The sequence below is a fragment of the Mirounga leonina genome, unplaced genomic scaffold, assembly GCF_011800145.1.
Source record: "Mirounga leonina isolate KUSES-001 unplaced genomic scaffold, KU_Mleo_1.0 Mir_53, whole genome shotgun sequence".
NCBI lineage: Eukaryota > Metazoa > Chordata > Mammalia > Carnivora > Phocidae > Mirounga > Mirounga leonina.
In genome coordinates, this window is record NW_023270807.1 from 65,153,726 (window position 1) to 65,172,130 (window position 18,405).

The 18,405-nt window shown below is 42.9% G+C and overlaps 2 protein-coding genes across 12 annotated transcripts in view; one reads left to right on the plus strand and one right to left on the minus strand.

The window, feature by feature from the left end:
* Positions 1-17,642, minus strand: part of PPIL6 (peptidylprolyl isomerase like 6) — a 30,987-nt gene extending 13,345 nt beyond the window's left edge. Inside the window, exons 1-6 of one of the 2 annotated variants that reach the window (XM_034991783.1) lie at positions 17,483-17,617; positions 13,949-14,044; positions 10,733-10,921; positions 7,106-7,168; positions 6,833-6,980; positions 1,659-1,715 (exon numbers count right to left, since the gene is read on the minus strand). In XM_034991783.1, the coding sequence (XP_034847674.1) occupies positions 1,659-1,715; positions 6,833-6,980; positions 7,106-7,168; positions 10,733-10,921; positions 13,949-14,044; positions 17,483-17,617 (688 nt within the window). Of the gene's footprint in view, positions 1-1,658; positions 1,716-6,832; positions 6,981-7,105; positions 7,169-10,732; positions 10,922-13,948; positions 14,045-17,482 lie in introns of both variants that reach the window. The other variant, XM_034991784.1, reaches the window with a different exon arrangement.
* The window catches only part of SMPD2 (sphingomyelin phosphodiesterase 2), a 41,915-nt gene that overhangs the window by 20,842 nt on the left and 2,668 nt on the right, over positions 1-18,405 (plus strand). For 9 of the 10 annotated variants that reach the window (XM_034991779.1, XM_034991772.1, XM_034991773.1 and 6 more), the window contains one exon: positions 17,305-18,288. In XM_034991779.1, coding sequence (XP_034847670.1) covers positions 18,239-18,288 — 50 coding nt within the window. In that variant the 5' untranslated portion in view covers positions 17,305-18,238. The remainder of the gene's footprint in view (positions 1-17,304; positions 18,289-18,405) is intronic. The other variant, XM_034991775.1, reaches the window with a different exon arrangement.

Below are 18,405 nucleotides of genomic sequence, written 5' to 3' on the forward strand. Positions count from 1 at the left end.
AACGCAGGAGGTTTTTTCAATATTAGTTCTTAGTATTTGCTCCATTCCCTAGCATTCATTTAATCCTTTAGGGACAACCTTCCATCCATATGTTGGATCTTCTCTTTCTAGCTATTTGTCACTTTCTCATAAATCCTTTTATCTTTCTTCATTTCTTTTTGGTTTTAAAAAATTCCCTCCTTCCACCTTTTACTTCTTTTAAGACATATATATCTGTCGTGTTTATTTGACCCATGTTCCTTCTAGTTTATTTCTGAAATGTTCTTTTACTGCTGATTCTTCCCTAGTTCTGTAACCTCTTAAGTTTTTCTAATTCTGACTTATGAGTTCTTTCCTGTCTTGTATCATATTCTCAATGTCTTCTGGCTCACTCTGAAATTTGTAGTTTTGATCTGTTTTGTGAGCATGTCTTTCCTAGTGTACTTTCATGATCTGTAGTGATATTACTCTGCTCCTTATTCTCTTTTACTTCTTCTAATAACCATGAAACTTTTTGTTGCCTGTTTTTATGTAAAATTAGGTTTCCTAGGTGTTTAGAAGGAGGTGTGGCTTTAGAAGGAAGGTCGCTTTTCTGACTTCACAAAGCTCCTTCTTGTGCTGTTTTCATGTAGTGTTCGACAGTATGGCAACTTGCTTTCTGAGACTTTCTGGCTCTGTCCCCATTCCCTCTTTGTCGCTGTTGCCCTTCTATCCTGCATAACTTTGATTCCATTCACAGCAACACCTCCTTGTGTGGGCCTGTCTTGGAAGAGCGCCCTTTCAGATCAGTTTCAAGAGTTCAGAGAGGTTAGGCTGCTCCAGCCTCAGACCTTACCAGGGACCCCCTTGCACTCACCCACTGTTGGCTATTTTGGGGTTCTGCTAGTCTCAAGTCCACCAGATGTGTGCTTTTTCCCACACAGATGCTGACATCTTGCAGATTTCATAGCTATAGGAAGTTTGTCCTCATCTGTTTGAATTGAGAATTCATTTAGATACCTTGTCACCTAGTTTTGTTGTAAATGTCATCCATGGGTTTTTAGTTTTTTTATCTACTTATATGGTCTGTTTTTATGTTGGAATTTCAAAAGATTCAAAAACTGTGCCGTCACCACGACCTCATCTTCCCAGGATCCCCAACAGCAGTTTTAATGGGATGATTATCAAAGTACCAAATTCTGGGTACAAGCATGGCAAATTACAAGCCTTAAAAATATAAATTCCCGGGGCACCTGGGTGGCTCAGTTGTTAAGCGTCTGCCTTCGGCTCAGGTCATGATCCCAGGTTCCTGGGATCGAGCCCTGCATCAGGCTCCCTGCTCAGCAGGAAGCCTGCTTCTCCCTCTCCCACTCCCCCTGCTTGTGTTCCCTCTCTTGCTGTGTCTCTATCAAATAAATAAATAAAATCTTTAAAAATATATATATATAAATTCCCTTTGACCCTACAATACTAATCCTAGAAATTTAGCCTAAAGGAATAATATAATTAGGCAAGTGAAAAAATATGTATACAAAGCTGTTCTGGACTGGACTGGGGTGTGTTTCCCCCTATCCCGTTTGTAACTCCCACTTTTCAGTGTGTTATCCCAAACACCATCTTATTTGGAGTTGTGAATTGTCCAGTCTTGTTAGATTTGAATTATCAGCTGATATAGACTGACAGAATTTAAAGATACATACCTTCAAATGTTGGTCCATAAATCGACTCTCCATCATCTCCTTTTCCTTCTACTATATCTGAGAAATAACAATAAACAAACATTAGAATTTTGAGACTAAAAAAGAGTATGGTAATGGCCGGGGGAAAATGCTTTAAGTTATGATTCCACTTATACCAATGACTAGAGTAAGTTATATGATACATAATTGTTCAATATCTAAACCATGAAAATATTACTATAATGATTTCACTTGTATTTTGTAAGCACTCTAACATTCATGATCCCATTTTTTCCCCTGATAACTCTTTGAAGTAGGCAAAATTATAATGCAAAACATTTGAAATGATGAAGTATTAAATTATAATTGTGGTCATAATTTAAAGGAAGTGTGTTCATATAAATTCTGCTTGCCTCACAAGTTATTCCATAGTCCATCTTGCTTTTTAGGAAAATGGAAAGACCAGACTGAGAGAATGAAATAGGAACAGTGAGGTCTTTTTAGAAGAGGGATAAAAATAGATGGCTCTAAAAAGAATCAGTGTTCAAATTTTCATTCCTTGGAACCCCAGAGTGATAATTCATTTATTTAGCCAGTATTTTGGAAAGGAAGATCCCTTATAATGTAATGAGGTAGATTAAAAAAAAAAAAGTATTTGTCATGTCCCATTTTGCATTATATGCATTATACACATACTTTTGCTCAGGCAGTGCTCCTACAGTAAACATCCTCCATGCACAAACGACTTTTTCTGTATCCACAGGTGAAAGGGAAACAAAGGTGACTACTGGAAATAGCGGACTCTGGTGGAAATAAGGGTCTCTCAGCTCTGTGCCCCCAGCCTCCCCATCAGCACCTCTTTACTTCCTTTCCTCTCTCATTCAACCTCCTTGAGTACAGTGTATAATACAGCTCTGTTGAAAGACTGTGCCATTTTAACTCAGTGTGAGTGAGTTACCTGTAATAAAAGTGCACTGTAAAGAAATCAGATGCAACAGCAAGCATGTGGAGAGAATTTATTCAAGACAGGCATGTAGCATTTAAATTCCATTCACAAACTGGTTCAGAAGTTAATCATTAGTCCTGAAGTCTTCAATCCTACTCTGCCTGATACTCCCCGCGTGACTCACCCAGAGCCCTCAGCATCTCCCAGGGGCACACTGCGGTGGCGGAAGGCTAACTCCAGAAATGGGGAAGTCACACGTCCTCCAGCATCAATTCCTTCTGATCCTAGAGTTGGCTTTGCTCAGACAAATCGGCCTGTGGTTCACCACCCCTACTGACTCACTTCAGCATCGGTGATACTCCTTTGCCAAAGGTCTCTCCAACACCCACCATTCCTCTTGCCCTTTGTTTCACATCCTCCGGGGAAATTATTTTTTTAAATTTTATTTTATTATGTTATGTTAATCACCATACATTACATCATTAGTTTTTGATGTAGTGTTCCATGATTCATTGTTTGTGTATAACACCCAGTGCTCCATGCAGTACGTGCATTTAATACCCATCACCAGGCTAACCCATCCCCCCACCCCCCTCCCCTCTAGAACCCTCAGTTTGTTTCTCAGAGTCCATAGTCTTTCATGGTTCGTCTCCCCCTCCAATTTCCCCCCTTCATTTTTCTCCCAGGGAAATATTTTATACTGACACCATTTCAATCAGTACTTGAATTCAGCCTTACATATCTGATGTTATTTCTGTACTTCTGACGACAAATTCTACAATGCAGAGTAATGGTTCAAATTTTGATTTCAATCTTGATGTTAGTTACCTTTTCCAAGCCTGTTTCCTCATCTGTATAGACAGGAATAATGCTTAGTGCCTCCCAGGTAATTCTGAGGATTAAACAAAATCACGTTCTACCGACAGCACTTGGTGCAGCTCAGGGCAGAGCGCCACGCTCATTCACGGGGGGGGGCCATAGTCACGCAGCATTGCATGCTTAGGGAATGCATCTTCTCATTACCACCGTCTTCACCATCATTATATTGATGATGATGATGTTGATGATGACAAAATGTATTAAACTCTTTCTCAAGAGGTCCTTCAGAAGGCAGTAGGCCTTGTGGGAGCCACAGACAGAGAATCCCACCAAAGTGGCTCTTGATAGCTTCTTTCATTTTGTACTTTAGAAATGTCTAGAATGTATGTTTCCTGTTTATCTGTTCATTTATTCATTCATCCTTTCAACAATATTTTTTAAGCCCTTACTATATACCAGGCACTGCTCTGGAACCCGGGGATATGACAGTGAACAAAATAGATAAAATCCTCTACCTTCATGGAACTTATTTATAGTCTAATGAAGAGAAACAGACACTAAACGAATTCACTAGGAAATATGTAATAGTATGTCCAGTGATAACAAGTGCTATGAACCAAAAATAGAATATTTTAAAAATAAAAATTAGGGGATAGGAGAGCAGCAGGGAAAGGGGTGAGGAGACCTGCATGGATAGGAAAGTGGCAGTTTTAAATAGGATGGTCAGGTAAGTCTTGCTGAGATGAACTCTGGGCAAAAATCCAAACATTAGAGGCTGAAGCAAGGGGATCTCTGAAGCATAGCTGGGTAGGGTGTGTCCCAGGCAGAGGAAACAACAAAAGACCTCAAGCCCATGTATGCTTTGTGTGCTTGGGAAACATGAAGGAGGCCAGTGTGTGGAGCAGAGCAAGGGTAGCTGTCAGAGGATGAGGTGAGGCTAGGGGTAGGGTAGACCGTATAGGCCCTGCTGGTCCCATCGGGCAACCAGTAGGTTGGGAGGCATCCTAAGGCACAGCATAAAACCACATTAGCCATATTCCAAAATTCCCCCCACAGCCCTGTGCGAATCTGGCATCTGAAGGGAGAATATTCATAGAGCTTGGTACTTCCAATATACCGTGTCACTGAATCCTGAGTCCTTGCCACATCCTGTGATATTATAATTTTCCCCATGTTAGGATTGAGAAACTGATTCAGAGATGCTAAGTGCCTACGTACTAAGTGGTACAACTGGTATATATCAGCTGGGTTTGAATCTAGTAATCAGCATTTTTTTCCCAAACTGTCCTTAACATTGCTGCTTCATTATTTGAAATCATGACCCAAGATCTGTGCATTTTACTATTTGGAAATTTTATTTCAAATAAGTCAACAAACAAGTAATATGACATACTTTTCCCAAATCTTGCTCTGGGACTCGGGAAGGGGAGGTGTACCTCTAACCAAAACCCAAAAATAAAACAAAAAGGAACATAGCATCTGAGAGCCCAGCACATAATAGTCAACACTGAACTTAGTTTCAGGAGACCCTGATACTAGTTCCCTTGAGGATGGTTTTATACCAACAAATACTTGTAAACAATCTAAATGTTTACCAGTAGGGAATTAATTACGTTGACCTTTGAACAATGCAGGGGTTAGGTGTGCCAACCCCTTGCACAGCTGAAAAGCCCTGTATAACTTTTAACTCCCCCCAAATTTAACTATTAATAGTCTACAGTTGACCAGAAGCCTTACTAGTAACATAAACAGTCAATTAACGCATATTTTGTATGTTACATGTATTATATGCTGTATTCTTACAATAAAGGAAGCTGGAGAAAAGAAAATGTTATTAAGGAAATCATAGGGAAGGGGCGCCTGGGTGGCACAGTTAGTTAAGCATCCAACTTTTGGTTTTGGTTTAGGTCATGATCTCAGGGTCATGAGATTGAGACCCACATGGGGCTCTGCGCTCAGCACAGTCTGCTTAAGACTCTCTCCCCCTCTCCCTCTGCCCCTACCCCGTGTGTGTGCACGTGCGCTCTCTGTCAAATAAATAAATAAATCTTTAAAAGAAAAAGGGGTGCCTGGGTGGCTCAGTCGGTTAAGTGCCTGCCTTCGGCTCAGGTCATGATCCCAGGGTTTTGGGATCAAGTCCCGCATTGCGCTTGCTGCTCAGCGGAGAGCCTGCTTCTCTCTCTACCTTTCCCCCTGCCCATGCTCTCTATCTCACTCTCTCTCTCTCAAATAAAAATAAATAAATAAATAAAAGAAAAAGAAAATCATAAGGAAGAGAAAATACATTTACAGTACTGTATTGTAAAAAATCAGTGGACCCCCACAGTTCAAACTCCTTATTGTTCAGGGGCCAACTGTAAATTGGTATAGCAATATATGAAAAACTAGGCAGACCCTAAAAATTGTACATGTTTATGTTTATTGCCATAGGAAGACATACCATATATGTATATGAAATGGGAAAATAATGAGGTTAGGTAACACTATGGGTGATATCTCATTTTTGGAGAAACTGAGGGAAAAATAGTTGATTTTCATACAAATGCCTGGATTAAACTACATTTTTCTCATCAGCCTCAGAATGTTCCAGATTGTAGAAAAATAATTAAGCATTATTAATTTAAGCCTCTGCATATTTCATCAAGTTCAAGCAAATCTCCTTACACTCTTAGCCAATTATTTTTAAATTGCTGCCTGATTGTTCCCTATGGGATACCTCCCAAAAGGCCTTCAAAATTTAATTTTGTGCTGTTAGAGACCTACTCTGTGTGAAGTCAAAGGACTGACCTGAAAAGATAGCGAAAATGGAGAACAAAATGCTTTAGCTCTTACTTTTACACTGTAACAATGTAACATCTTTGGTGAGAAATAAGTTGTTTTTAAATTCCTAGCTTTAGAATGTCTCTTAAAAGCACTGTATTTTCTAGGTGCTATTTATTTAGATGAGCTTTTTTTTTTTTTTTTTAGAGAGGTGGGGAAGAGAGAGAATCTTCAGCAGGCTCCACCCTGGGCATGGAGCCTGATGAGGGGCTCAATGACTCAGGGGCTCCATCTCACAACCCTGAGATCATAACCTGAACGGAAATCAAGAGTTGGATGCTCAACCAACTGAGCCATCCAGGCATCCACTATTTAGACGAACATTTAAAATTATATTTTGATATAAAAAATGGTATCTTCCTATCTTATATCACTTTTTAATTTGTAATATTCTGGGTAACAAAACTTTAGATTTTTTTATTTCAAAATTTATGACATTTTTAAAAAGTATGAATATCTTAATCATTTGGCCATATAAAATATCCTTTCAATATATATATATAATATCTAATATAAATATATCTAATTCTATATGCATTTCACAAAGATAAAATTCTGGACATTCTGATTTGACGTTACAATTAAGTTGCATTTAAGATTTTAAACTTACCTCCTCCTTGTATCCAACCATTTGGTACTACTCGATGAAAAATTGAACCTACGTAATGTAGCCTGATGCCACTTTGAGAATACCCTGCTTTTCCTGTGCACAACATTTGAAAGTTTCTACATGTTTTGGGACATGCATCACAGTATAGCTACAAATAAAAATAAAAGGTTTCAAAGATTAAATATTTAATATTTTGACAGTTATAGATTCCTACCTCTACCTCCCACTTATTAAAAAAATAACAAGAATAAATAAGAACAAAAAGCCTTTTACCTCAAAAACCAGTCTTCCAATTGGATAAAAATCAACAGAAATGTCCAGGAACACAAAAGCATGCTATTAAAATTAGGGAGAAAAAGATAATGCAGGTCAGTGTCTGGAAGAAAGTTTTAGAAATGACCAAAAATACCACAGAATAATGTTTTCAGTGATAAGAGTTCAAAAGCAAGGACACCTGGGTGGCTCAGTCGGTTAAGCGTCTGCCTTCGGCTCAGGTCATAATCCCAGGGTCCTGGGATCGAGCCCCACATCGGGCTCCCTGCTCAGCGGGAAGCCTGCTTCTCCCTCTCCTGCTCCCCCTGCTTGTGTTCCCTCTCTTGCTGTGTCTCTCTCTGTCAAATAAATAAATAAAATCTAAAAAAAATAAATAAAACCCTTTAGTAGTGAAGCTTTGAATAATTTTAACCTACACACCAGACAGAGAACACACGGCCTAGATATCCCCTACATTGCAAGCTAGGTGTGGAAAGGAACACTAGTTGGTCCCTTTGGGAAAAAGGACAGAATTTTCTGTCCTGAGTAATTTTGGGAAACATCCAGCATGAGTGCTATGGATTTGGTTACCATATATTCTCGATTTTGAGAGAGAGCACCAATTAGCTACCCAGAGCCAGGTCACGTCCTTTCTGAGTGGGAAAACAACGACACCATACCCATAGGAGGTATGGGACCAGGGGAAGGGAAGAGAATATGCTGTGCTTTCGTGTTATTTCAGTCATGCTCATTTGGCATCCTTTCTGATAGAGACAGCTAACATTTGTGTGATCTCGTCTAGCTCTACAAAGAGGCATCCAAAATGAAAACACAGTCTCCATCATGGTAGCATTCATTTAGGGAGCAGAGTGCACCTGATGGGATACATTTCAAATCTTGGGCACCATTCTTATACATAAAGGTGCCACCTGATTTAACAAGCTACATAACTTGCCCTGCCCTATTTCTTAAGAATCTAGGAAACATAAATGAAATCACTTTTACGGTATCACTGTCACTACTTTATGTCACTTAAGCCTTTTTTTTTTTTTAAGTCTTTTTTTTTTTTTTTAAAGTTTTTTTTCTTTTTTTTGAGAGAGAGAGAGAGCAAACATGAGGGGGGGGGGGGGAAGGGGGAGAAGCGGACCCCCCGCCGAGCAGGGAGCCCGATTGGGGGCCCCGACCCCCGGGGCCCCCAAGATTATCCCCTGGGGCGGAGGGCGGTCGTTTAACCACCGGACCCCCCCGGCCCCCCGTCTTTTTTTTTTTTTTTTTTTTTTTAATTAAGAGACTGTAATAATATTGTGTTATCTGGCATCCAGGAAGTATTATGTCCATAGTAATTATGATTAACTTTTTTGTGCCTCTCAGCTTCTGTACTACAAGTTCTGAATTATAAAAGAATAGTATAACTGTATTATAAGAGGCATAATATAATAAACTTAACAGGCTTGGGTGGAAAAAGAGGATATACTGGAAATCACGATTAATTTATGAAATGGGTAAGTCCGTTCGGGCATCATTAAACTTCCCTCTGTGTCAATATATAATCTTTATGCAGTTGTCAAGAGTAGATAATTGGGACAATTCTAATGAAAGAGCAAATAAGCACAACACAAGGTAATGTCACCTAGCAGCCAAACATGCAAACATAATTATCTTGTATATCATTGCAACCCAGAAGTAAACAAGTCCCTGCAGCAAGAAAAATCTAGCCTCTGCACAAAAAAATTTAAGGATTTTCTCTGGAATCCAGGTCCCCCCTCCTCACTGCCATGAATTCAGGCTGTCATCATCTCTAGACCACACTACTATAGCAGTGTTCCAAGTGGTCACCCGCCACCAGGGTCTCCCTACTCCACCCTGTTTTTGCACAGCCCTAAAACTTTTTCCAAAAAAGCAAAGGTTATGTCATACTCTTTATGAAAAGTTCTGTTGGCTCAGCTTCCTTCTAGAAAAAAAGCTAATTCCTTAGTTCAGAATGGAGTTCAGAATGGACTAAGTTCAACCTTTCTTTAGTGGATTTTTTTTTCTCCCCCCCTTTAACACCTGGGGATGTTTCCCTTTGGGGAACTCTCTACGGGACCCACCACCCTCTAAAGACACTAAAGGGGCCAGATTCTCCCTCCCCCCACTCTGTGAGAGCGAGGGTGTGGGGATATGATTTGGGCTGGATTAGTCAGGTGCTCCTGCCTGGGGCCTTGGATGTCCAGGGAATGATGCAAAGACACCAGTTGAGAAGGAATTCTCAGTGAAGGTGGCAATGTGAACCCAGGGCCAGTGGGCCCCCATGGCAGCATCCTAGCTGCACATTTCCGGGACGTGACTCTAGCCACGTTTTCCTGCTGCCAGGCCTCCCTTGGTTCCCACCTGCTTTCCAAAACCTGGTTCTCCAGCTTTCCTGTCAATTGTGAGGTTACCAATATCCTTTCAATGCATCCCTTTTGTCCTTAAGTAGCTTGGTATTGTTGGTGACTGATACTCATTTTCCCAGGCTCATTTCCTATTAATTCTGGCCTCTTTGCTGTCCCTTCCCTTCCCTGAATACCCCATGCACTTTTAGACCCTTGTCCTTTTGGGAATTAACTGCTGTGAACATTACATTCCTCCCCATACCCCAGAGTTTCTAGTATTTTCCAAGTGCATTGTTTATTCAACCAGACATTCACTGAGTCATGCTATGTTTCAGATTGTGTTCAAGGCAGTTAACAGTTAAATGAGGATGAAGGAAACAAAGGTCTTTGCCTTTTTACAGCTCAAATCCTAGCACTGGGTCTTTCTGTGGGCACAGGCCACCATAAGCAGGAAATGATTTTCAGCGTATGGTTCTTGTGGCTATAACAAGCTTCTGAGCAAAATTACAAAGTACTTTTACCTGTATTGCCATTCCACCCTGATGTCTGTCTCTCACTCTCTTGGACCTCACGCTTCATGACTGTCTATTGGAAACCTCCTCAGGGCCTTAGCTTGTCTGGTCCTCCTCTTGCCAACTATGTGTCATGCTTTAAAATGTCACCTTTTGGGGTGCCTGGGTGGCTCAGTCGGTTAAGCATCTGCCTTCGGCTCAGGTCATGATCCCGGGGTCCTGGGATCGAGCCCCGCACCGGGCTCCCTGCTTAGTGGGAAGTATGCTTCTCCCTCTCCCTCTGCCCCTCCTCACCCCCCACTTGTGCTCTTTCTCTCTCTCTCAAATAAAATCTTTAAAATGTCACTTTTCTTCTCAGATTTTTCATTCTCTTAGTGCAGTACCTCTCACTTAGGTGTTAGACAGTCTAATTAAAATTTTTCATACTAAGGGTGAATGGATGATAGGCTCGAACTTCTCTGAAGCAGGGGGGGGGAGCTCTTTATGTTTTAAAATGGATAATTAATGCAAATAAATGTCTAATGGGGAGTAGAAATGTTTGAACAGGGATGCTCTCCCCCTGTGCAGTCGGCCTGCTGTGAGGTATGCTTGCTTTGCAAACTGTTGAGCCAAATCCTGCAACATTATATATAATCCTTTGCAACTGGATTATAGGCCACTGAGAACTTAAAACCTACTCTTAAACGTTTATATTCCTTTGTTAGGATATCAGTTATTTATGCTGAATCAATATAAATGATCAAAGATTCCACTATTTTTCTTTAAAAATTAGTGTAACTTGCCTTGGTGTCTGTTAAGAATTTAGCAGAATAATCCACAGTAAGTGCCTCATAAAGTTCAGGGGGCTTAAAATCAACTACATCCCACATCTTGTGAGCCCATTTCTGAAGATCAAATGCATCACCCAGGAGCTGATCGTTAACAAAACACATCACATAGGAAGAATATTCCCAGATTTCATTCTTGAGTTCCTATAAAGGAAAAGGATAAAAAAAAAAAAACTGTATTGGGGGGCAATATAGCAAGGTTTATAACCTTGCTATAAACCCACAAGCCAGAGCCCAACTGGGATAGACTCTAACTGAATCTTTAAAAAAAGGGATTTTTTTTTTTTGCTATCTTTTCGAATTTTGCTCTCAAATAGAATTTAAGAACATTTTTAAGAATCTGATATCACTGAAAGCAAAGAATGACCTAAAAGTAAATACTAAAAATGGTACAGTTATTGAAAGTAGACAGTGATCTGGTAATAAAAATCTGTATGCATAGCATACGTGTTATGTTAACTTGAAAACAAAATGTAGTCTCTGGCTTCATTTCTGAAATACAGTTTACTGTGTGTATACTTGGAAAGGGTAAGGATTCTGAGTAATACATGGTTTTCAGTGCCAAGGATGGAAAGAATGCTTTTTTGAGGGAGTGGGGTCAGGGAAAGGAAATGCCTCCTGGGGGCCAGCAGGGACTTCTGGTGGACCCCAGGTGTAAGGAGGGAGAGAACTCACCTTTGTCAACACTTCCAAGTCTAAGCCCTTAAAATGAAGTGCATTTGTGTGTTTATCCAAACACTAACAGTCAACCTCCTGAATTCCAGTGTGTGACCATGAGTAATGACCCCTCGGAAGATAGATCTGGTTTATTATGACCCAGTGCCAGTCCTGGCAAAAGTATGAATAATTTGGGACAGCTGTTCTCAAATTTTAGCAGGCAAGCAGAATTACAGATTCCTGAGCCCCACCCGAGTTTCTGATTCTGATTCCGGAATGGGGCCTGAGAATTTGCATGTCTAACAACATCCCAGGAGATGCTGACGTTGCTGGTCTGGAGACCAACTTGGGGAAATGCTGGTTTGGGGAACAGTTTGCCTTCAGCTTGCCAATTTGCTGCACTCCCCGCTCTTCTCCCAGATTTCATATCCCATTCCAACACCCATATTAAAACCTAATTTGAGGAAAAGAATAAACTTCTTGAGGCTGAACTATAAATCACTGATAAAGCCTGTGGGTCAATAGTCCCCAGACGGTTTAGATTTATCGGTGTTATCACATTTTATAGAATGCAAAACTTTAAAAAGGGATATTTATTTAGCCCGGGTATAGCTAATGTGGATATTTATTTAGCCTGGTGGGAGAAATGCAGTAGAAGGTACACTTTACTCGGAGGCTGATGATGTAGATGCCTCATCTTTGTGTGTCATCTGTGCATGAGGAGGCTTCCTCTCACGCTTAAGATAGTGTCCTGGACCCAGTGGTTTCTGGGGCTTTCCAGCACTGAGACATAAGATGCTGCCTTCTTTGGAGGGAAGAGAAAAGCCTTTCCAAAGGCCCAGAAGCCACCACTCGGGGGAGGCATTACATTCTGCTGAAACATAAGGCCAGCGCACACCTAACCTCAGATGTGCTAAGAGCACTACATATGACACAAGGCACAATGCTTACATTGAGGAAGGCTGAAAACTGGCCTGAAACAAGAAAAGGATAAAGTGACAAGTGTCCAAGAGATGAGGGTGAGAAAAGGAACAAAGGAAGGATAGGAAATAAAGAGTAGGTGGAAAGAAGCAGCAGTGATTACCTAGAAAGCCTCATTCAGGCCCCATGAGAAAAGCAGAAGGAAGAGAACACAAAACATCCCAAGGTCAGTAAACCCAGGCTGAAGGGGCTGGAAACTGCGGAATGGAATCCACAGCAGTCTTTAAGAATCCAGTGGGAATCTGTAAAAGGAATGGGTGCAGACCACAAAGCACGAGATCATGGCTCTCCTGTAGGTGGACAGTATGAGACTGGTAGGCAGTGTAAGTAGTTTGGTGATAAAAAAAAAAATTAAGAAAAACATATTTTTGTTAAGGTAACCAACTGTCCTGACCAGCTGTCCCAGTTTGTCTAGGACTGTCCCAGCTTTAGCTTTGAAATTCCTGCTCCCAGGAAAGCCCTCCGAACTAGGCAAAGCAGGACCACTGGTCACCCCAGTTGTAAGGATTGGAGTTAATATATACATAAGTCAAGAGGATAGCATCTGGCATATAATAAGCACTGTGTGTAGATGTTTGCTGCTGTTCTATCTGAACTCCAATGAGAATGTATCATGGCTCTGAAAATGGTAAGACTTAAAAAATGCATTGTGGCCTCCGTCCTGCAGCACTCACGTGAGTGCACAGTGCCATGAGACCGTACAGCGACACTGTAGGATAACCACAGGGTCACAGGACGTCCTCATGCAACCACTGCTCTGGTCAGGGGACATGGGATTTCATCAGCCACTGGGGAGATAGGGTGGGGCAGGGAAACCAGGACTGGGTCTTCACGGCTCTGGGCCAGGGATGGCAAGCAGGAAGTGTACCCCATTCCCCAACAGGAGGTACGGCTGGGCCAGGATGCCACCTTAGAACTCTTTGTATCACATGTTCTAGGCAGAATTCCCAAATGATCAGGGTTGGTACCCGAGAGGAAACCTATCTGCCCTCCTTAGGCAGGCTCTGCTAGCCCTGGGGCCTGGGGTTCTCCAAGGGTGCTGTTAGTGGGGAGAAGGCAGAGAGGAAGCTTTAGTTAGGACAGGGCTGCCCTGTGGGAACTTGGTGCCTGTCATCAGAGCTCCATAGGCCACAAGCTCCCCCCCTCCCCTGCCCCGCACAAGCCCCACACTGTCTGTGCTGTAGACCACCAAGACCTTCCAAAGTAAGGACCACGAGTGCCAAGGTGTCACAGGAAGTGTGAGTAAGCAGTGTGCAGGGAGAGCGGCCTAACCATCAGCTGGGGTACATAGCAGCATTGAGAGTCCAAAACTTACCTTTATCACATGTCTTCCAAAAGAAAATCCTGTAAATATTTTACTTTTTCTTAAAATCAGCCTGGTAAAATGATTGAAATGATTTAGGAAAAGTATATAATTTAGAGAAATCAAATCAAGTTGCTCTAAAATCACTGCTCCAGTTTTTCCAAAACAATGCATAGATTAATAACTGAGGCAAAACTCTGTTCATTGCCCATACCCCAAATATTCTTTACCCGTTTTTTCTCCTGTAGATATTGATCCCATGCAAATTCTTGAAGAGGAACTACTATAGGATCTTCAAATTTGGATGGATAATTACTCTTCAGAGTCTAGGTTTCAAAATAGAAATAATTATTTTAGAGTAAGTTCTCTTTTAAGGTAGAAATCATTTCCCCCAGTTTTTATGGGGGCTTCAGGAGGTTTTATACAGTGCATACCCAGGCCACACAATCTGGCTTAGATGCCCCCAGAGGCCCCTGTGCTTACCTTCATTAATCCACTCCCCAGCTCATCCTGGGGCTCTGGCTTATTTGGTCTCTCATTTCTAGAGTATAAGCTCCTTGAGGGCCAAGACTATATCCTAGTTTTCCTATACTCCCACTGGCCTCAACATCTGGCACGTAGTGGACCATCCACACATAGCAAATGAATGAGGAAATGAACAAATAAATTTTGATTTGCCATGTTCTTTTAGGACCAGTTTTTCCCTAAATTAAACTCTTACTAAACTTTAGGGGATCTATAGATACTTTTTTTAATGAAAAGAAGATGTTACTTTATTTTAACTAGTGTTTTATCAGTTTCAGGTGTACAATATAGTGATTCAACAATTCCATACATCACCTGGTACTCATCAGGACAAGTGACCTCCTTAATCCCCAGCCCCTGTTTAACCCATCCCCCTCCCTCTACAGATAACTTTAAACTAAAATAAATGTTATTATTTTAATTTATCGATATGTGGAGAATGCAAAAGGATATTGCTGTGGTTACACCCCTTGGGAAGAAGTGAAATAAATACTAAATATGTTTAGGTTTAGATACTGAGCATGTTTTGGTGTAACATACATTATTTTGTCTATACAAATCAGAGAAAATTCTTACTGGTTAACAATTCCTGTCAAAAAAACAAAGTTTTGCTTCCTGGTATGTTGCATTTTGCCTCCTGGTCAAGCGAGAGAAAGCAGAGGAGGCCCTAAGAGGCCTCACATTTCTGAGTGGGGCTGAGGAGGAGATCTGTCCCACAAGGAACAGTGACAACAGGCTGCTGCAGTGGGCACCTTCTCCACTAAGGATGCTGCTTAGTGGTCTGACTGTGGCCTAAAAGAGGACATTGGCCTGGCATGTTTCATTAGGGGTGGGTATTCCAAGGCGGAGAAAGCCCTTGGGACCAGGGGGAGCTGAAGAGGGCAATAGCAGTTGGGTCATTTCCTTCTTAGGCTCCTGCCCAACCAACAGATGATGATGTGTCCTTTGTCACAGTTCCAGGGTCCGTGCTTAGTTTGAGGCAATTGTGTTTCTAACGGGGGGGGGGGGGTACCATCTGGGATAACTAATAAGCCCAACAGTTTTCAAATTAAGCATCATCAGACTTTCTTCACAAGTTAGTGTCTAGAATGGACTACATCCAAATTAGAATCTATGTAATACTCTTCACAAATCTAAATCTCCGACAGTAAATTAGGTATTCAGGATTGCTTACCAAAGGATCATGTTGAGAAATTATTCAAAGCCATATCCTTTATTAAGGTCGAACTAACTCAATTTACACTGATAGGTTTTCATATTCAAATAGAGCTACAGTAGGCAAAAGCTCAAGAAAGGGAAAATTAACATTACTAATGTAACAAAGACATTGTTTTCTTGACTTAGCATCCTCTACAACAGGGGTTGGCAAACTGTGGCCAGCAGGCCAAATCTGCCTGTTTTCCTAAGACTTGAAAGCTAAGAAGAATTTTTAGATTTTAAGCAGTTGAAAAAGAAAAGAATCATCTTTCGTGTCATGTGAAATTATATGCAAGTCAAATTTCAGTATTTATAATTAAGTTTTATTGTTAAACCACCATTCATTTACATATTGTCTGTGGCCACTTTTGTACAAGGACACAGTCTAGTAGTCGTGACTGAGAGCCTATGGCCCTGAAGGCCTAATAATTTAACATCTAGGCTTTACAGAAAAAAATTGCCAACACCTTCTCTACAGTGTGGAGCAGGCACAAAAAACATGTGCCCTCAGAGAAGGAGCTAAAGAAAAACAAGGTAAAAAAATTCCTTAAATACAACTTGAGCCATAAACTTTATAGATCCCATCAGCCCAGCTAACAGCCCATAATTTCTACTTATTTTGATGATCCATGTATCGTTTTCAAAGACATTGCTTGTTCTCTTCCTCTTGATGTAAACTTCACCTGTTTCACAAATTAGTTACTGTGAAACTGAGCAAAGGAAACCTCACTTAAAATGGAGTCGGGAGGCCAGAAGGGGGAGCTCTCATGCTTTACCACCACCGCTCCTCAATTGCAGCCCCCAGCAGGTCAGGAAGAGACAAACCTTGTATTCCCAACAGGAATAAGTCTATTTTACTCCTCCAGCAGAAGGAAAGGAGAATGTCTCCTTGCTAAGCAACAAGCACAGCCAATACCACAATCAACCGGTGAGACTTTCACCACCCTGAACTCTCACTTTCTATCAGTGGAGTTTTCTTCAGAGCAACCCCTCCCAGCGTCCTCCTTTTCTCTGTAATGTACCTGTCCTTTGATCTCTCAGATTGCCTTTGGTTTGCCATAGCTTCTATGTCCCAAATTGCTATTCCTATGCTATTATCAAATAAACCCATTTTGATGGTAAAATAACTGTTTTAAGGTCGACAGTTTATTTCTTCACTTGATATAATTACAAACTTTTCTTTAACTCTGCGGATTTAGAGCCGGCAGGAAGGCAGGAATTGCTTAAGATTTCTTCTATTTGAGAACATTTTGTGTCAGGTATCCAGCTGGATAGTTTGGGGTACACAAACATGGACAGGGCATGGTCCTAGAGTCTGGTGGGGTTTTGAAGGAGAGAATTTTGGCATAATCTTAACAGTAGCATTCCCGGAGTAAACCCCAAAGATGTGCTGAATTCTGCATTTCTCCTGCATTTGGGTAGTATGTGTGCTGCACCACGGCGGACCTGGCCAAGGTCCCCCAGTTGCTTAAAGTGTTTTTCCTTTTATAGCGTTCTGTGTGTTTACAAAGAAATACCTGGATTCTCCAAAGCACTTGTAGGTCATTTGTTGAGAATCCCTTAAGATCCTAATTCGATTGGAATGCAGTAAATGCTAGAGAAAATTTAGAGGGGGACCCAAAAAACTTCCCAAATGAAGTTTCCAAAAATCACTTAGGGAGGGAGTTCGTAAAAAGAAACAAACAAAAATCAGTAGTTATACGGTATCACTTCTTCCTAAATATTTTTTCATGAATTTTTAAAATCCATAACGCAAGTAAAAATTGATGTGGAAATAAAATAGGTGGATATCTAGAGGGGGGAATTACCCTCCCTCACCCAGCAAGGTTCTGAACTTTTCCTTCGCTCCGATCCCGCTTTAAAGGTAGCCCTTCTCGAAGTGGAACGTCCAGCCGACCCGACCCTGCCCCCTGGGAAGTACAGACGGAGCCTGCTCGGACGGGACACATCCCTACCTCCCGGAACATCGACCTCTGTCACCAGGAGGCGCGAGACCGGGAACCCGGAAGGGCCACCCGCACGTGTGGTTTTCTCGCGGTTACCTCAGCAGCGCTCTTCGCAATCTGAAAGCTGGAGCTTTTGAAGAGCCCCACCACCTTCACCTGCAGCGGCTGCTCGGGCGGCGACTGCGAGCGGCACCGGGCCGACCTTGGCCGGCACTGCTCCGGGCTCGCCATGGCGGCGCTGGGGGACTGCTCCGAGCACAAACACTGCGCGTCGCCGGGGCAACCGCGCGGCTCCGCCCCCGTCTGCAGCTGCGAGGAAGGACGCGAGTGGGCCGGCGGCGACGGCCGGGTCTTCTCTCAACTTTGCGCCTGTTGCTGGTGAGCCGGCCGAGAGGCGGGAGAGGGCGCGCGGGCGGCCGTGGCCGGGGGACGGAGCTTCTGCGAAAAGGAACGGGGAGCTCCGCCGAAGCCCCGCGTGCCTCGGCCCGGCTGGCAGCCCACCGAACCCCCTCTGGTATCCCCCCTACAGGGACGCCGCGCGGCCCTCGTCTCCCGGCCGCGCCAGATTTCGCAGTGGATCGCCTTTCCGGGTTGGCGGGCAGCCAGTTGCGGGGGGGGGCGGGGGAAGGAGGGGGCAGTGGGCTGGTGGCCCGTGCGACGCGGAGTCGGACTCCGCCCAGGGCCTGAGCCGCGCGGGCTGGGAGGCCGGGGCCTTCCGGGGAGCACGGGGGCGGGGCCGGCCACCTGTGCGCACGGCCCCGGGAGGAGGCGCCGCCAGTCCGCACCGCTTCCAGCCGCAGCCGTCGCCGGCGAGGCGGTGTTGTCCAACGCCTGCGGAGCTCGCTGCTCGCCATGAAGCCCCACTTCTCTCTGCGACTGAGGATCTTTAACCTCAACTGCTGGTGAGAGCGCCCGCGGGGTGGGTCCGGGGCCACAGCTCCAGTCGCACCCACAGCCAGAGGACGGGAGCCTCCCTCACATCCGGGCCACGGCTCTACCCTGTCCTCCAGTCTCCGGGG